Below are 16834 nucleotides of genomic sequence, written 5' to 3' on the forward strand. Positions count from 1 at the left end.
TAATATATATATATATATATATATATTAAGTTAAGTTTCTCAAATGGAAACATCTCTGAGTAGTATAAATATATATACAAGTTATTATTTTAAAATATAGTGTAGGTAAAATGTGGGTTTTACTTTGATGCGCTCTTCCTCCACTCAAAATTTAAAAATGTTAATAGTCAAAAATACCTTTATGCAACAATACGTTGCACGTGCATTTAATTTTTTTATTTTTGTGAGGCTTAGACCCTTAGTTGAGTTTATAATTACATCAATTAAGCAGGGCCTTCGCGAGAGGAACGCGTGGGGGTGTCATGCTTCTCACTTGGCAAAATATAATCGTTTTGGTCAAAATTAAAAATAATAGGTAGAAATATAATAAATACAATATAAGAGGTTATTATCAACAAAAAAAAATAGCATTATTCAAAAAACGTCACATCATTTAAAAAAAAAAACAGTACAAATAGATCGCGTCACGGTGGGGACGTGGTATAGTTTGGTCCAGTATAGATATCTGACAGTGATTATAATCACTATCATAAAAAACGCTTCGATGTAAATCTGTAGATAGTCTTTAATTTTAAGAAATTAGTTGATAAATCTAAAATTAACTCCTATTTCTATCATTATTCTTAATTAGAAGTTGATTTATAAGTATAATTTATGAATAAATATTTATTAAAGCAATTCAACGTAGTATAAAATTGATATTTAATAATTTAGTATTATAATTTTTTCGAAGAATTTATAAAAAATCATAAAGTAGTTATTATTTTTATGGGAACGTGTATAAAAATTAAAGGGCTTGACACAGAACTTTTTAGATAATAATTTGTTGTTAATTATGTATAAATGGTCTGCAAACAATTTTCATTAGAGTAAAAAAGAAACTTTCTCATAAAAAAATTGTATTAATCCATACACTTTTCAATAAGTTATAGCAATATAAAGTCAAAAATGTAAAATATAAAATCGAGAATTTTCACAAATAAAATAGCATTCGGTAGCCATTTTCACCATGAAGATAAGATAAAGTCCGAAATTTTTTTTTTTCATGATAAAGCATATTACATTAGCTTTAATTTAAGATATATATAAAAGTGTCAGACCTTCCGGAACATTTTCAAAATTTAAGTTAAAAAAATTAATTTTTTGTGAAAAAGTTGTCATTTTAAATCCCCCCTTGTGGGCAGGTTAAGGGTTAAATTTATGAAAAAAATATACCAAATGAAAGGTAATGATATTATGCATCTATATAAAAAAGAATTATATTGATATGTTTATTTTTGAAAAAGTTATGGCAGTTTTAAGTAAAAAAAATTGAAAAAATTTCGAAAATTAGCGATTTTTAAATTTGTAATTTTTTTGGAGGTTTCCCCCATTTACGGGGAACGAGGGAATTTTTTTCAATTTTTAAGGGTAATGTCTTCGACTAGATACGATTTGTGATCTTTTGACGTATCGTTGAAAGAAATCCGTTCGGTGAGAGCTGAGAAAAAGTGGTAACAGACAAAAAAAAAAAAAAAAAAACACATCTTAGTAAAACCAATACCTTCTCAGCTTCGCATCGAAGCTAAAAATTAAAAAATTACAAAGTAAAATTATTTACTTTTGTAGTTGAATACTTTTATCATATCAAATCTAATTCGACAATGAATACTTTAAGAATAATAGAAATTAATGTTTTTAATTGTTTGTATGGAAAAAGCTGGTTAAGCTACTTTTTATTTGAATAAGGAATATTTTTTCGATTTTTAAGAGTAATAACTTAAACTAAATACGAATTGTAATCATTTGACGCATCCTAGAAAGAGTAGGTTTAGTGAGGTTTGGAAAAATAAATCGTAGCCACAAAAAGAACCACATAGTAAAATAATATTAACATGAATATAAATTTCTTCTCACGAAGGGAGACATTAGTGATAGGATCCTTTATATTTATTGAAGTTATTGAATCTAAATGAGATAAATATCAAATGATTTGAAAATTATATTCTAACTCAAAAAAAATGTAAAATAATAATTTTAGCAAAGGGATTTGAACCCTCGTACCGTTGGCATGCAAGGCACAAGTGTTACCGATTCGACAATTGTTCGTTGCTTTCGTCGATTGATAAAATTGACTATTTAAGCTAACTCAAATTTAAAAATTACTTTTTCGACTTTAAAAAAGCAAAAAAAATTAATAAATTTAATTTCTTATGTCTTATGAACTTTATTCTATGTCAATTAAATTATAAAATATTCATGAAAGTCAGTGTATTGCCTTTATAAGATATTTTAAAATATCTTATATAAATATAAAATAAAAATAAAATACAAAATCCAAGATTTTAACTCAAAAATAGCATACTTTTGAATACGGTAGCCATTTGCGCATAGAAGATAGGTCGTCAGGACAAATTTTTTTTTTTAATTTTATAGTACATGATATAAGCTTTAATTTGACATATGTTTAGAGAACGCTGTATTTCCGGAAAATTTTCAAAAATTAAATTGAAAAAGTTAGTTTTTGTAAAAAAGCTGCTATTTTAAATCCCCCCTGTGAGCAGAATATGTGTTAGATTTTCAAAAAAAATGATATCAAATGAAAGGAAAAACCTAAGGTTTCAATATTAAAAAATATTATTTTGATTTGTTAATGTTTGAAAAAGTTATGGCAGTTTTAAGTACAAAAAACATCCTCATAGTAGATGATTTTTATCGCAAACATTTCATTTTTTTTTAAATTTCGACAACCATTTGCACATAGAAGATAAAGTGTCGGGACAAATGTTTTTTTTTCATTTTATAGTACATAAAATAAGCTTTAATTTGATATATGTTTAAAGGACGCAGTATTTCCGGAACATTTTCAAAAATTAAGTTGAAAAAGTTAGTTTTTGTAAAAAAGTTGCTATTTTAAATCCCCCCTGTGAGCAGAATATGTGTTAGATTTTCAAAAAAAATGATATCAAATGAAAGGAAAAACCTAAGGTTTCAATATTAAAAAATATTATTTTGATTTGTTAATGTTTGAAAAAGTTATGGCAGTTTTAAGTACAAAAAACATCCTCATAGTAGATGATTTTTATCGCAAACATTTCATTTTTTTTTAAATTTCGACAACCATTTGCACATAGAAGATAAAGTGTCGGGACAAATGTTTTTTTTTCATTTTATAGTACATAAAATAAGCTTTAATTTGATATATGTTTAAAGGACGCAGTATTTCCGGAATATTTTAAAAAATTAAGTTGAAAAAGTTAGTTTTTGTAAAAAAGTTGCCATTATAAATCCCCCCCAATGAGCAGGTTAAGTGTTAAATTTTCAAAAAAATGATACCAAAAGAAAGGGAAATATCTAAGGTCTTAGTATAAAAAAAAATTATGTTGATTTGTTGATTTTTCAAAAAGTTATGGAAGTTTTAAGAAAAAAAAGCGAAAAAAATGACAAAATTTACTGATTTTTGAAATTATAATTTTTTTGGAGGTTTCCCCCATTTACGGGGAACGAGGGAAATTTTTTCAATTTTTAAGGGTTATGTCTTCGACTAGATACGATTTGTGATCTTTTGACGTATTGTTGAAAGAAATCGGTCCAGTGAGTGCTGAAAAAAAGTAGTAAAACACAAAAAAAAAACATATCATGGTAAAATTAATACCTTCTCAGCTTCGCATCGAAGCTAAAAATCTACAAAATTCCATATTTTGGAACTTTTGTTTGTTCATCACTTCATTTTAGAGATAAATATTGCTAACAATAGAAGGCAATGTGTTCCCTGGCTACGCCACTATAGTTATATATCATAGCTATAAAATAATTGTTCTAACAGATTATTTAAGACCAGTGGCGTATTTTGGGGGGGTGTCCTCCATGTCTAGACACCCCCCGACTTAAAAAAAATGCTCAATATATTTGTATTAATTTTTTATAATATACTATATTTATTTACTATAAAATAAATGGTATTTTAAATAAATAACAAAATTGAAGATAATTTTATAGGATTCGACGACATGTATTTATCTACATTTTATCAGAGATTTCTAGAAATTATTTGGATTTCATTGGGTCATTTAGATAACAAAAATATCATAACAACGGAAATATTCTGAACTCGTAGTTCATTTTTAAATTTATTTTATAGTTTATCAGTTTAGAGAATTATAAACAAATAAGTTTAGTTACCCCTATTCAATATACCGCATTCATAAAAAATACAGAAAAGAATTTTTTATAATTAAAATAATATTTAAAAAATAAACAAAAGTTATGAAATTCTTTATGAATCGTCATTTAGTAAAATTAAAATTAAGTTGTTAAGATAGTAGATACGCTTGTTAATTTAAAAATTTATAATTGGCTGACTTTTTAACTTAATTGTATCCATAACTGTATATTATAATATTTGTATATTCACATAACAAGAACATTAAATTATTTCAGTTAAGATAAATTTATATTAAATTTGAATTTCTTAAATGAAATGTTACAAAGAAAAATAAGATTAAAATAAAATAACAAAACAACAATTAAACATAGAAAAAGTAAAAAAATGTTTGGTGGTATACAAATAAAAATTTCAATTTATAGTGAATATTAAAAAAATTGATATAAAATACAAAAATAAAATTTCATTCATAAAAATATTAATTGAATAGCTCGCCAGCAATAATTTCATTTTTGTGTCTTAATCTTATAAAAGGCATAAAATTTGCATTTATTGGTGTTGTATCTCCTCGAGACATTTTTTCTGCCAGCTCAACAGTAAATGGCCCACAATCATGTCCATTGGTTTGGCGAGATGTCTCGCCTATTTGTAATGTCCATGTAGAAGCTTTTCCTTTTTTGTCCATCTCCCATTCAATTAAGAAATTTTTTAATACCATTGGATAGGGACCCTCATACGACTTAAGACTATCATATGATGTCACAGTCTTTTCAGGTATATTAACCACTGTCAATATCCAATGACTCTCATATACATTCATGGGCACAAAAAGTAATTTTATTGTGTGAATATCTTTTTTTATCCATCTTCTTACAGCTGGATAACCTCCTCGAAGATACGCTACAATAAAATCAGTGACAACTGCATAAACTTCACCTTCTGACCGTTTTACTATCATTTTAATGTACTCATTAATTGTGTCTGAAGTATACCATGATGTGGGCGATTTAAATGAAGGTGCATTATACTGATCAAGAGATTTTGTGTTCTGATCTTGCATTACTTCTGCAAGTGTAACCATATTTAAACATTTTTCATAAAATTAATAAAAGACTTTGTTGAACAGTTTACTATTATTTAGGTTTATTTAAGGTTTTGGAATATGAAATTAAACACGTATAATTACTTTTGTTTAAAACGTCCATGGACCCCCTTAATGACACGCCTCTGCAGAAGTTATATTAATTTAACTCGTATTATTATAATTAATTATGTTTAATAAATAATCTTTTTTTATTTAATTTTACATAAAATAAATAGATTAAATAACTAATTACCTTTTTCTTTCTCTGGTACTTTTATTACTTCAATAGTGGACAGAGCAAGTAAATTTACGTCATTCGGCGTATTTAAGGTCAAAGGATTAGAACTAACTTTTGGCTCTAAAATAATTTATGTTTAAAAATATTACATATTTGTTTCAAAAATCAAAACTTCATATTTTTTAAAAATGAATTATATTTTAAAAGTTGTATACTTTTTATGACTTTTTCATCTTCTTCGGATGAATTTCTTTTTAAATTTGGTCGAGCAGTAGTATTAGAAGATATCTCAAAAAGTTGTTTTTTTATTTCGGATTTTTTGCGTTCCAAATTTTTCTTATGAAAACTCTTAACGGATCATAAAAATATATTTAATTATATGATAAATTTATTTAAGAAATCTGCTTTAAGTCCAAAAAATGGTTTAGGGTATACCCTAAAATCTTTTTATTGAAATAAAGCATAATAAAATATACCTTTTCTAACAAATCAGCTGATATTAATAGCGGATTGTCTTTTGAAATTGCTATATTTTTTTTTTCTGTTGAATTTAAAATTTCATTTTTATATTTTTCAGATTTTTCATTCTGAAAAAGTGTTCCGAATTCTCTTTGCTGCATCATATTCTAGGTAACCAAAGAGATATTTAAATAAACAAATAAACTATACTTAATATTATATTATTATCTTCGATAAAAATTGAATTTCCCATAAAAATCTAATAGAAAAAATAGCAGAATAATATTAAACATTATGTTACTGCATTTATATTAAGGGGGTTGATAGTTTATTTTATATTTTTGAATCAGACAAACCCCAATAACATAGCTAAATCGAATAAATATATTAATATAATTATAGTTACCAATTTTTCTGGAATAATTTTATCATTTTTATTCGTTTTTCGATACGTGCGTTTTTTTGGAATAATGGAATTTTTTATAGGATAAATATTTTTATTAATAATTGCTGCAAATTGAATATAATTTTAATAATTATTAATTAAATAATCAATTTCGAAAAAGGTTTTTAATATTAAAATAGTTAAATTAAAGTAAAGCGACTGAATTATTGTTATATATGAATAAGAGAACTTATTATTAATTTTTCTTATATTTTATATTAAAAAACTTTTTCTCTATTCGAAATAGTTAGTTTAATTATTAATCTTAATAGTGTTTACAGATAATTCTTCCATCTTTAGTTGACTTTTTTGATATTTGTCCTTTATTTGTATTATTTAAAACACAATTGGAATGCATGAAACGACGATTCCATATTTCTTCAACTCTGCGTATGACCTTATGTAAGTTTGATTCATTTGTTTGACCAAAAATATTTTTTTCACTTGCCATATCAATAACTAATTAAATAAATCTTAATAATTACACAAGACGATAGTTTATTTTTCACGGGAAAAAACGAAGTGAACTGAAATGTCGATAAAATCAACATTTACATCTAATTGTCAAGGAAACTTAATTGTAAAAATTCATTAAAAAAATGTATAAGCCAATTATAAATAAATTTAGTATAAACAATACTTATTTATTTTAATTGTATTATTGGTCAAAGAATACAATATTTTAAGAATAATACAGAGAATTATCAAAAAAAAAATATATATATATATATTTTAAAGATATTTTGAAGAAAAACCTTTTGTATTTGTTTGTTTATTTATTACATTAGTTTACAAATGATAGAGATTTTTTTATGAAAGTTCAAGTGGAATAAATTTGATATCGGTTAACAGAATATTTATGCATATAAAATTTAATCTGTATGAAATAAAATATCAACGTTTGGATTTATTCTCTTGCAACTATTAAAAATTTTGCCCATGTGAAATTGCTATTTCCATTTAGTTATTAACAAAAAACATCATGCCATGCGATTATAATCAACATAAAAATTTATTAAGTTGAATATATAATATAGTTTAACAATTTAATTAATAATTGAATTAATGACATAATAATTCTGATAAAAGAAAATAACAGGAGATTTGAATTAATTTTAACGACTTTAACAAATCGAAAATAACTTTAGGGTTTAACTACCTTATACGTTTAATTATTATTTTCATTTCTAATGTTATTATAATTATAATTTTTTTTTTTTTTGACAATAACGGCTATCTTTGTAACTTCAATATATATCAAGAAAATGACAAATTATCCAAGAAAATCAAGGAAATTTTAGAGAAATATTAAGATACAGAACCCAAGGAGATGACCGTTTAAAATCATTTTTGGAAGCTGAAGAAACAATAAAATATACAAGTGAAACACTTCAAAATGAAATAATTGAATCCTGTAATAAAATTATTTAAGAATTCTTCAGTTTGTGCTTACAACAGATACTACTGGAAAAGGTTTATATATTATTATTCAAAGTTTACATTCATTTGGTGTAGAAACAAAATACCTTAGAGGACAGTGTTCGATGGATGTGCTTCTATGTCTGGTCAATTTAACGGAGCTCAATCTCTTATTCACCAAAGTTATCCGCTTGCGACGTTTGTTCATTGTGCTGTTCATGTTTTAAACCTTGCTATTTCTTATTCATCTTCTATACAAGAAACACGAAATTGATTAGGAACAACATCTAAAGTTAGAGATTTTTTCATATACCCAAAGCGAAAAGATGTGTTGAAAAGTCAAATCGAAGAAAGTCAAAAATGTATAACTAAAAAATCATTAAAACAATTATGCGTGACTAAATAAGTTGAACGTTTTTATGCTGTCAATGATTTTCTTGAGCTTTTTGTGTACCTAATGTTGAATTGTTATTTATAATTTCGAAGTGGAATGAGTCTGAAACATCATCAAAAGCAAGTAATTTACGAACATCAATACTGAAAGTAGATTTTATTATTTGTTTACTTATTATAAATAAAGTATTTAGTTATGAGTTACTTTGTTTAAAACAACTTCAAAGAAATTAGCAGGTACACAGCATTGTTATTATCAATGGTAGTAAGGCACATTGTTGTGAGTTTATAAATACACTAACTGACAATACAGAAAGTATATCTATGATAGTCATAATTGATAATGTGTTCCCATTTAAAAGACAAAGTTAATACCCTTACAAGGCATAAGGGATGAACATAAAAAGTTTTAAATAGTTAATAATTTAAGAATAATGTGTAACTAAAGAAAACCAAGAATAATGTTTAAATTATATTTATTCTACAAGTAAATGAGTGGGTATGATAAAAAAATCAATCTGTATACTGTAATATAGTTTATTATTTGTAAAGCTGGAAGTAAAACATTTTTGTAATGTTTCGTTTAATTGTAATTTCCTGATCTATTATTACTAGACCAGGAATTAAATATTTATAAACATTTTTGAAAACGATAGTATTATTAATTTTGCAAAAAGAAGAAAAACAAAATATTTTAGTATATAAGACGAAATGGAATGAATTGTAGAGGAGAGAGGACCTCAGGAGCACCGACGGTAATCTCTTTTCGCGCGGTACGTTTATGACATTAAGTTTTCATTTTGTGTATTGTTTTATTGTGTTTTTAGTGTATATTTATTTTGTATGTTTTGCATTGTTTAATTATATCTATAATAAATACATTTGAGTTATTATTAAACTTTTATTACTTTAAGTTAAGACACTAGGGTTGTTTCTTTTAAGATACAACAGTACCAAAATTTCAAACTTCAAATTATTTGTCAATTCCTAAAATAGTAATTAGAAAAATAGTAAGTTTTTTTTACGTCAGTAAACATTTCTATAATTTTCGTTTGTGAGGTTCATTAAAAGTTGGACACCACCCGAGAAATCATTCAAAATACGCCACTGTTTAAGACAGAAAATATTTGTTAGTTGTTTTTACACAGTGAAATATTTTATAAAAAAAAAAAATATTTAATTAGTATTTTACTCTGTTGTAATTAAAAGAGTAAATAACTTAAAATAATAAATAAAAAATTTAACAACTTGGTATTTTTTTTTACTGTTTTAACTACATCTTATAAATCACAAAATATCTAAAAATATTGAGACACAATTGCAATAAATTTCTAGCTATTTCATATGTAACTAGTATTATTAAGATAATTTCTATTTTTCCAACCCTAAATTGTAATGTAGTTATCATGTTTAAGTATCTAAAAGTACATTGTAACAAATTCCCAGTCAATGATTTTAAAATAAATTTATCTGCACTGCAAACGGAACTATCTATTAATCTACAAAAATCGTGTTCGCTTTTGTTTGGTCAATATTAATAAATCTCATACCTAGCACAAATTTTCGATTCTGTTTTATATCGATACAAAAATATATTTCATCATCTAAATAATTTTTATTTATAGTTATTGACTTAAAAAAAGACTGATGTTGCAATTAAATTTTTATTGAATAACATAATGAAGAATTTTAAGTTACATAATGAAATTATATTCGTTATTAATTAATTCGAAACTTATTTGGTTTAATTATTAATTTTTAGGTTTATTATTGCATTTATATCGATAGTTTAACATCGATTTGTATATAACCCTACCCAGCTGGGAAAAGGAGATAGTTCTTCTGTATCAGTAGGAGCACGAATTTTTGTTACGGTGATTTGTTAAATTGTGCTTTGTAACTTGTTTAAACGACACGTCATTATAATTCTTTAATTCTTACTAGTTGTTAGCTTTACTTTAAGTGTTTAGTTCGTGTGTATGCGACTATTTTCTTACAGAATTATGACTATGATTAAATGGGCAATCGTACCGGCAACTATTTTCATTGTTATTACTATTGTTTATTGCGATCTCGGTGTAAAAACACCTGAGGATGAAAAAAAAGGACCAAAAATCACAGATGTTGTAAGTAATTACTCTAAAGATTTTATTTATTTAATTGTTCATTAAGTGCTTTCATAGAGGTACTATACTTTAGATAAGGCCAATTACTAAACCTTGTATTATTATATTATTATCTTTAATATATTTTGACATTCAGGTATGGTTTGATATTCAAATTGGTTCTGACAATCCAGAACGTGTAGAAATTGGATTGTTTGGTAAAACTGTCCCTATAACTGTTGAAAATTTCATTCAGTTAGCTCAAAAACCAAAAGGAGAAGGTTATAAAGGTAGTAAATTTCATAGAGTTATCAAAGATTTTATGATCCAAGGAGGAGATTTTACCAGAGGCGATGGTACTGGAGGACGTAGTATTTATGGTGAAAGATTTGATGATGAAAATTTCAAGCTTAAGCATTATGGTGCTGGATGGTTATCAATGGCTAACGCTGGAAAAAATACAAATGGATCTCAATTCTTTATTACTACTGTAAAAACTTCTTGGCTAGATAAACGCCATGTTGTGTTTGGAAAAGTTGTCAAAGGAATGGTAAATTGTCTTATTTATTAATATTTTAGATTAGTTTATACTTGTTTAATGTTATGAATTTATTTTAATCGCTTCTCATATTTTATAAAAATTAATGAACTACTATTTTATTAAAATCTCTGCAATGTTTTTTAAAATCATTTTTGTACTATAATTAGTTATTTTTAATTGATTAATTAACTTTTTTTATAGAAAACTATTAGAAAAATAGAATCTGAAGAAACAGACTCAAGAAATAAACCCTTTAAAGATGTCACAATTGTAGATTGTGGTCATACTGCTATTCCAGTACCTTACTCAGTCACAAAAACTGATGCCATTGAATAAAATACTAATAAGTAAGGTCAAATAAATATTAAGCTCAATGTTAATGATTTTTTTTTTTGAACGTCATATTAATTTATGTTTATATTTTTTAACTGTTATTCTTTACTTGAAAGATTACTAAACATCATTTTAATTATATTTATTAATTGTTCTATTTTGTATAACACTAAAAAAAAAAAAAATTTCTGATACATGCTCTCTATAATATTTTATAAAAAAAATTCAAAAGAAATAATAAATACTTTATGCTTTAAATAAAGAATTTAAAATGTGTAAATAATCTTATAAGAAAAAAGATGTTATTAAAACATTATAGAAAATAGTTAAAATAATTTAAATAATTATGGTGATATAGTTCATTATAAATAATGGTAATTCAATAAAAATATATTTTATAAAATAATCCTTATTATAACATGGTAAACACAATTTGTGAATATAACGTATATATTAGTGTTTTTGAGTGTCAACTATTGAAAAAAATTGATAAGCCTATTCAATTTCAAAAATTATTTTCCAAGCCTTGCATTGATATAAATCAAGAAAAATTCATATAAAAACTTAAACTCAAAAATGTTAGTATAAATTGAAAGATATTTTTGTTATAAAGTTTATAATATACCGGTGTAAAAAAAATATCAAGGTATTGAAGTGCTTTATTTTCGAAAATATTTATCAGAGATAATTTTCTTTTTTATTTTATAGGTTTTTTGTAATATAAATCTGTTGTATATTACATTTTTGAGAATACCCAGAAATATTCTACCTTTCCTTGTATGTTGACACGGTACCATGTTTCCCTCAATCGCACATCACGTTATCAACCTAAATGAAAGTGTATCGGTATCTGAATCAAAGTGCACGGTGGCCTAGTGGTAAGGTTTGTCTTTACGACGCCTTGGGTCGCGGGTTCTAATCCCGTACCGTGTCTCTTTTTTTCACATGATTTCCGGTACACTTTCTATAACCAGCCTTCAATCCCCGGCGGCCGTGTTAATGTTATATGTTGTATCAAAAGTGATAAAATAAAATACTGAACTGTTCCTCATTTTAATCTTTTGACATTCTATGGCAATACTCAAGTTTTATCCCCGATTCAGTTAATAATTTTTTTTTACCCTTAAAAGTTAAAAAAAACAAGTTAAGTTTATTTGGTTTGTAGTCATATTCTTACTTAGTACTGAATTTATAAGAAAAAAATAAGTTAATATTTTGAAATAATAAAAATATTTTTTAATTCAACTAATAAAATGATTCAATAATATTATTTTAATCTCTACAGATGATTTATTTATCGTTGACCACTAGATTTCTTCTAAAATAAAAATTTGAAAATCTATTTTTGTATATCTAAGTAGTATTTGTTCCTTAATTTTCCATTGATTAAATATTTTTTAGTTTTATGCCTTATTCCTTATAATGGTACATTTTTTTAAATGGTAATATAAATATTTCAGATGCTATTAATATTTTTATTTGTAGACTAGAAGAAATGTGGGTTGTGTTATTTTTATCATTATGTATTGTTCTACTGCACTACTTCTCCCTCCCACCTAAGTTAAAAAAAAAGATTATAACTCCTGAAATATCGAGAAATAACCAATATTAAACAAAATCAAAACATTTGTTTTCAAAATTATTATTTTAAGAGAAATTCATTACTTGGAAGTTTCAAGTAAAATTGAATACAGGAGTATGGTACACAACTTTACACTTAACAATTTTAACATCCCAAAGGTTTGGCTCAACTTGGGCCTATGAAAAAATCAATAACTTATATTATTAAATAATAATCTGATAGTAAAAGTTGATTTTAATCAAACATTCATTAAATAATTTTTTAATTCAATCAAGATTTGCAGCCCATTCTAGATAAGGAAAGATATTTCTATATTTGTTGAGTTTATCTATCCTATGTGTAACAAGCCTTGTTAATACAATATGTTCTCTATGTTTCAATCTATAGAACAGATATATTTTTAAAACTTCTTTTTAAATTTATAAATGAGTATAAAATGGCGTTGCAAAATCATTAATGTTAAAGATATATGTCTAACTGATAGAAAAAAAAAATTTAAGTAGGTTGACTTTGATAATTATAAATAATACATTTTATTCTAAAGAAACATGAAATATTTAAAATAAGAACTATAACATTTCACTTAGGCCAGGGCGTTTGTATTCGCGTTTTTTAAATGGTCTACTATTGTCATAACTAGCAGCTACCATAGTGTTCTGACGAAAATCTTTATCTGGACGTTCAATCATTTTAACATTAGAACAAAGAATTGAATCGAGTGTCTAAAATGAAAACATTTAAAAATTATTAAAGAATTGGAACTAGAAAAATTTAAATAATACATATTAATGTTATTTAGAATATTTTAAAAATAAATCCATGTTTTTAGTATTCATAATGTACTTATGTCCAATTAACTTCAAAGCAGTAACTACTGCATTGAAGATGAACTTAACAATTTTTCAAAACATCAGCACAAAACTAAAGATATGGGTGTTTGAAAATAATACATTTAACCATTAAATCTTTATCATATACATTAAATGTAACTTACAGATTCTGATATAATGCTTAATTCATCAAATTGACTTAATATTCTATTGAATTCCATCATAATTCCTTCATTGTCGCTTTTTTCAACTGCATTTTTAACTATATTTATCTAAATTTAATATGAATGCAATTTCATTAATACAAGGTCTATAAAATTTTAGCTGAAAGTTATTCATAAAAAAAAAAAAATTATTAAACTTTTTTTAGCAGAGAACATGGAAATAGAATAAATATAAAATTATAATTAATTCATTAAGAATTATAACAAATAAATTATATTTAATTTTATTAAATAAATTAATTTTTTAATTTATTGTGCCTTCATGCAAGAATTTACCAACTTTTTTTTTTTTTTTTAATGCTTCAAAAACTTAAATAATTTAATGTTTTGAAAAATTAAAAATAAATAATAAAGTTATCACTTAATAACTTGTTGCCAGACGGCAACAAATAACTTGTTGCCAGACGGCAACAAATAACTTGTAGAATTTAATAATATTTCTAAAACTATAAATCAATGCTTACAACATCTCTACAAAATGTCTGTTTAACAGCTATATTATAACTATCTGAAGGCTGATCTAAAGATAAAACACTTCTTAGTATCGGTAAAACATCTTGGATTCTTCCCAAATCACTTAAAGCAACAACTTTAATGTTACGAAGTGTCACATATGCCTGATTTCTAATAGTTGAAATTACTTCTAGAGCAATATGAGGGCTGTTTTGATTTAATGCGTTAGCAGCAAAAAAAGTAACAGTTTTTCTAATAGGTATGTGACCAGCTTCTTGTTGTTCAGTCCACAATTTACAAGCATACTCAAATGCTTCTGATGTATTCTTTAAAAATTTTAAAAAATCTATTAGGACAAAAAATTTAATTATGTAACTCAGTCATATGAGTTTATTTTTCATGATTTATGCATGGAACAATTATTTTAAAAATGTTTTTCATTGTCATGAAGCAAAAATAAAATTAAGCTTACCAGTTTATAACACGCAGCATAAACTAACATCATAACTCCTTTAGGAAATTTAGCGATTTGCAACTGTCTTTCTTGTATTGTTTTGTAAACATTTAATATTTCATCATACTTTGCATTAATAAATAATAAGTCCATTAATATTTGATAAGATGTTAAATGATTAAAAAATCCTTCTAATTCTGGTTCAAAAAACATCTAGAAAATTTCAAAAAACAATTAATCATTTAACTTCTAGTTTAAGATACAATCTTGATATTTATTGTAATGAAAAAAATTAATGTAAGAGTATAGTATAGTAAAATTACAATAAGTGGATAAAAATAACATAAGAAAATTTTTTTAAACATTCTTACTTTCAAAGCACTTTCAGGTTTATTAAGATGATAGTACATCCGCATTACAACTGGTCCAAATGTAAAGTTTCCAAAACGTAATCCTTTACTTTGTTGATTAAATCTATAAATCATTGATGATAAACAATTTTTAGTCATTGATCATAAAAATTAGTTAGAAAATAGAGTATAAATATTTAGAAGTAATTGATTTACTCCTTCAATCCATTTGCATTATTAACAATTTTTATCTTAAGTTTAAATTTATTCTTTCTACATACTTTTTCATCATTTTTTCAACAAGTGAAAGTTCTTCTTCATTATCATTTATCATATGTACAATTTGCTTTAGGTCTTCAGTAAATATTAAACTAAGAGATTCTGGATCAGAAAATGAAGTCATACGTTTGAAAAATGTCTGTCTGTCAACTTCAGAATATTGATTACTAAGTTTATCTCTATAAAATTGGTATTTATCTATCCCAATTGCTGCTGGTTCATATAAGTTACGTTTACCTAAACAAAAAATATTATATTTATCTAAAAGTAATTTATCATTTTTTAATAATTAAACAAACTAAAATTTTTTCGAGAACTTGTTATTAAGTAAAGCTTTGAATATAATATTTCATATTTTAATTTGAAATAAAAATTTTTTAAAAGATAACATCTCAATCTTTGCTTTTAAAATCTATTTTCAGGAGGGACCTAAGGTAACACTAATTAATTACTAATAACATATTATAAACATAGATTTAAAATTTACTAGTTTTGTGGATTCTAATAATATATAACGTTGTTATCCATATTTAAATTATATAAAGTAAAACTTAAATATTTTTAATACTATCATAAATTATTAAGTAATATTTTTATTTGGCACAATTCATTGTTTCACCAATTATCATCATAATTTGAAATAAATGTATTTGTTCTATTAAGGATAAAAATTAGCGTAATGCATAACTTAACAATAAGTCTATAGAGTACAAAATTAAAATTTACTTTAGTGAAAATTCATAAAATAAGATAAAACATCCGAATTTAAAAATTATATAGATTTTCTAAAGTATACTCAAAAAAATTTATTTTTTATTATTAATTTAATATAAAAACTAAATAATAATTTTAAGTTTCACCAACATCGCTGTCTTTCATATAATGATTTTAATAATGACTAAAACTAGATTGTACATATATTTGAGTTTTTTATAAATTCGACTGCAAAAAATACTATTAGAAATTCATGATTGACTTACAGACAACATTGTGTAAGATTTTAGAGGAGTTTATTCCTTGCTTGAAAAAATTGACTAATGAATTTGAAAACATTATGCAATGCAAAAAAATTTAATTCAGAATGTTTGGAATATATAAATACAATAAATACTTCAATTTTTTCAATAGTATGTTTGAAATATATTACTTTCTTACTTTTTCATAAATAATTATTTATAGTAGTTAAAGAGAATAATGAACGACGGAAATCAAAATATTTTGAGGTTATGTTATTCTGTCCATAATTCCTCAGATAAGATAAAACTTTTATCTTATCTATGATAAGTTCAGAAAATGTATATCTATTAGAGATGGGATTTTTGACTCACTGATATGAATCAGTTCACTCAAATGAGTTGACTCAGTGAGTCAACTCCAAATCCCAACTCCCAAATCGTCGAATAGTTAAGGCGCGATTCTGACTCGTAAGTTGTAGAAGTTTGTGGACGCGAATTACAACTCGCAACTCGCAAGGCATACTCATAGAGTGCCTTCTAAATGC

The 16834-nt window shown here is 24.7% G+C and overlaps 3 protein-coding genes across 4 annotated transcripts; 1 reads left to right on the forward strand and 2 right to left on the reverse strand.

The window, feature by feature from the left end:
- Positions 1–4346: 4346 nt before the first annotated feature.
- On the reverse strand, positions 4347–6821 carry LOC126904776 (sentrin-specific protease 1-like). 2 transcript variants are annotated; one of them, XM_050684004.1, is made up of 6 exons: positions 6650–6821; positions 6332–6435; positions 5943–6092; positions 5682–5814; positions 5482–5586; positions 4348–5209 (listed from the first exon to the last, which is right to left on the reverse strand). In XM_050684004.1, exons 1-6 carry the CDS (start codon positions 6819–6821, stop codon positions 4623–4625), a joined length of 1251 nt encoding a protein of 416 aa, XP_050539961.1. In that variant the 3' UTR covers positions 4348–4622. The 2 variants fall into 2 exon arrangements, with proteins under 2 accessions (XP_050539962.1, XP_050539961.1); XM_050684005.1 differs by lacking the exon at positions 6332–6435 and having other exon boundaries at positions 4347–5209; positions 6650–6802.
- A 3192-nt stretch (positions 6822–10013) lies between these two features.
- LOC126904784 (peptidyl-prolyl cis-trans isomerase B) lies at positions 10014–11302 on the forward strand. The gene is made up of 3 exons (XM_050684018.1): positions 10014–10308; positions 10445–10837; positions 11030–11302. The coding sequence occupies exons 1-3, from the start codon at positions 10162–10164 to the stop codon at positions 11162–11164; spliced, it is 675 nt and encodes a 224-aa protein (XP_050539975.1). The 5' UTR covers positions 10014–10161; the 3' UTR covers positions 11165–11302.
- A 1941-nt stretch (positions 11303–13243) lies between these two features.
- LOC126904777 (pentatricopeptide repeat-containing protein 2, mitochondrial-like) lies at positions 13244–16532 on the reverse strand. The gene is made up of 7 exons (XM_050684006.1): positions 16314–16532; positions 15336–15570; positions 15076–15178; positions 14723–14917; positions 14262–14576; positions 13738–13845; positions 13244–13465 (listed from the first exon to the last, which is right to left on the reverse strand). The coding sequence occupies exons 1-7, from the start codon at positions 16384–16386 to the stop codon at positions 13313–13315; spliced, it is 1182 nt and encodes a 393-aa protein (XP_050539963.1). The 5' UTR covers positions 16387–16532; the 3' UTR covers positions 13244–13312.
- Between the last annotated feature and the right edge of the window lie 302 nt (positions 16533–16834).

Source organism: Daktulosphaira vitifoliae, unplaced genomic scaffold, assembly GCF_025091365.1.
Source record: "Daktulosphaira vitifoliae isolate Bord-2020 unplaced genomic scaffold, ASM2509136v1 Scaffold_4, whole genome shotgun sequence".
Lineage (NCBI taxonomy): Eukaryota > Metazoa > Arthropoda > Insecta > Hemiptera > Phylloxeridae > Daktulosphaira > Daktulosphaira vitifoliae.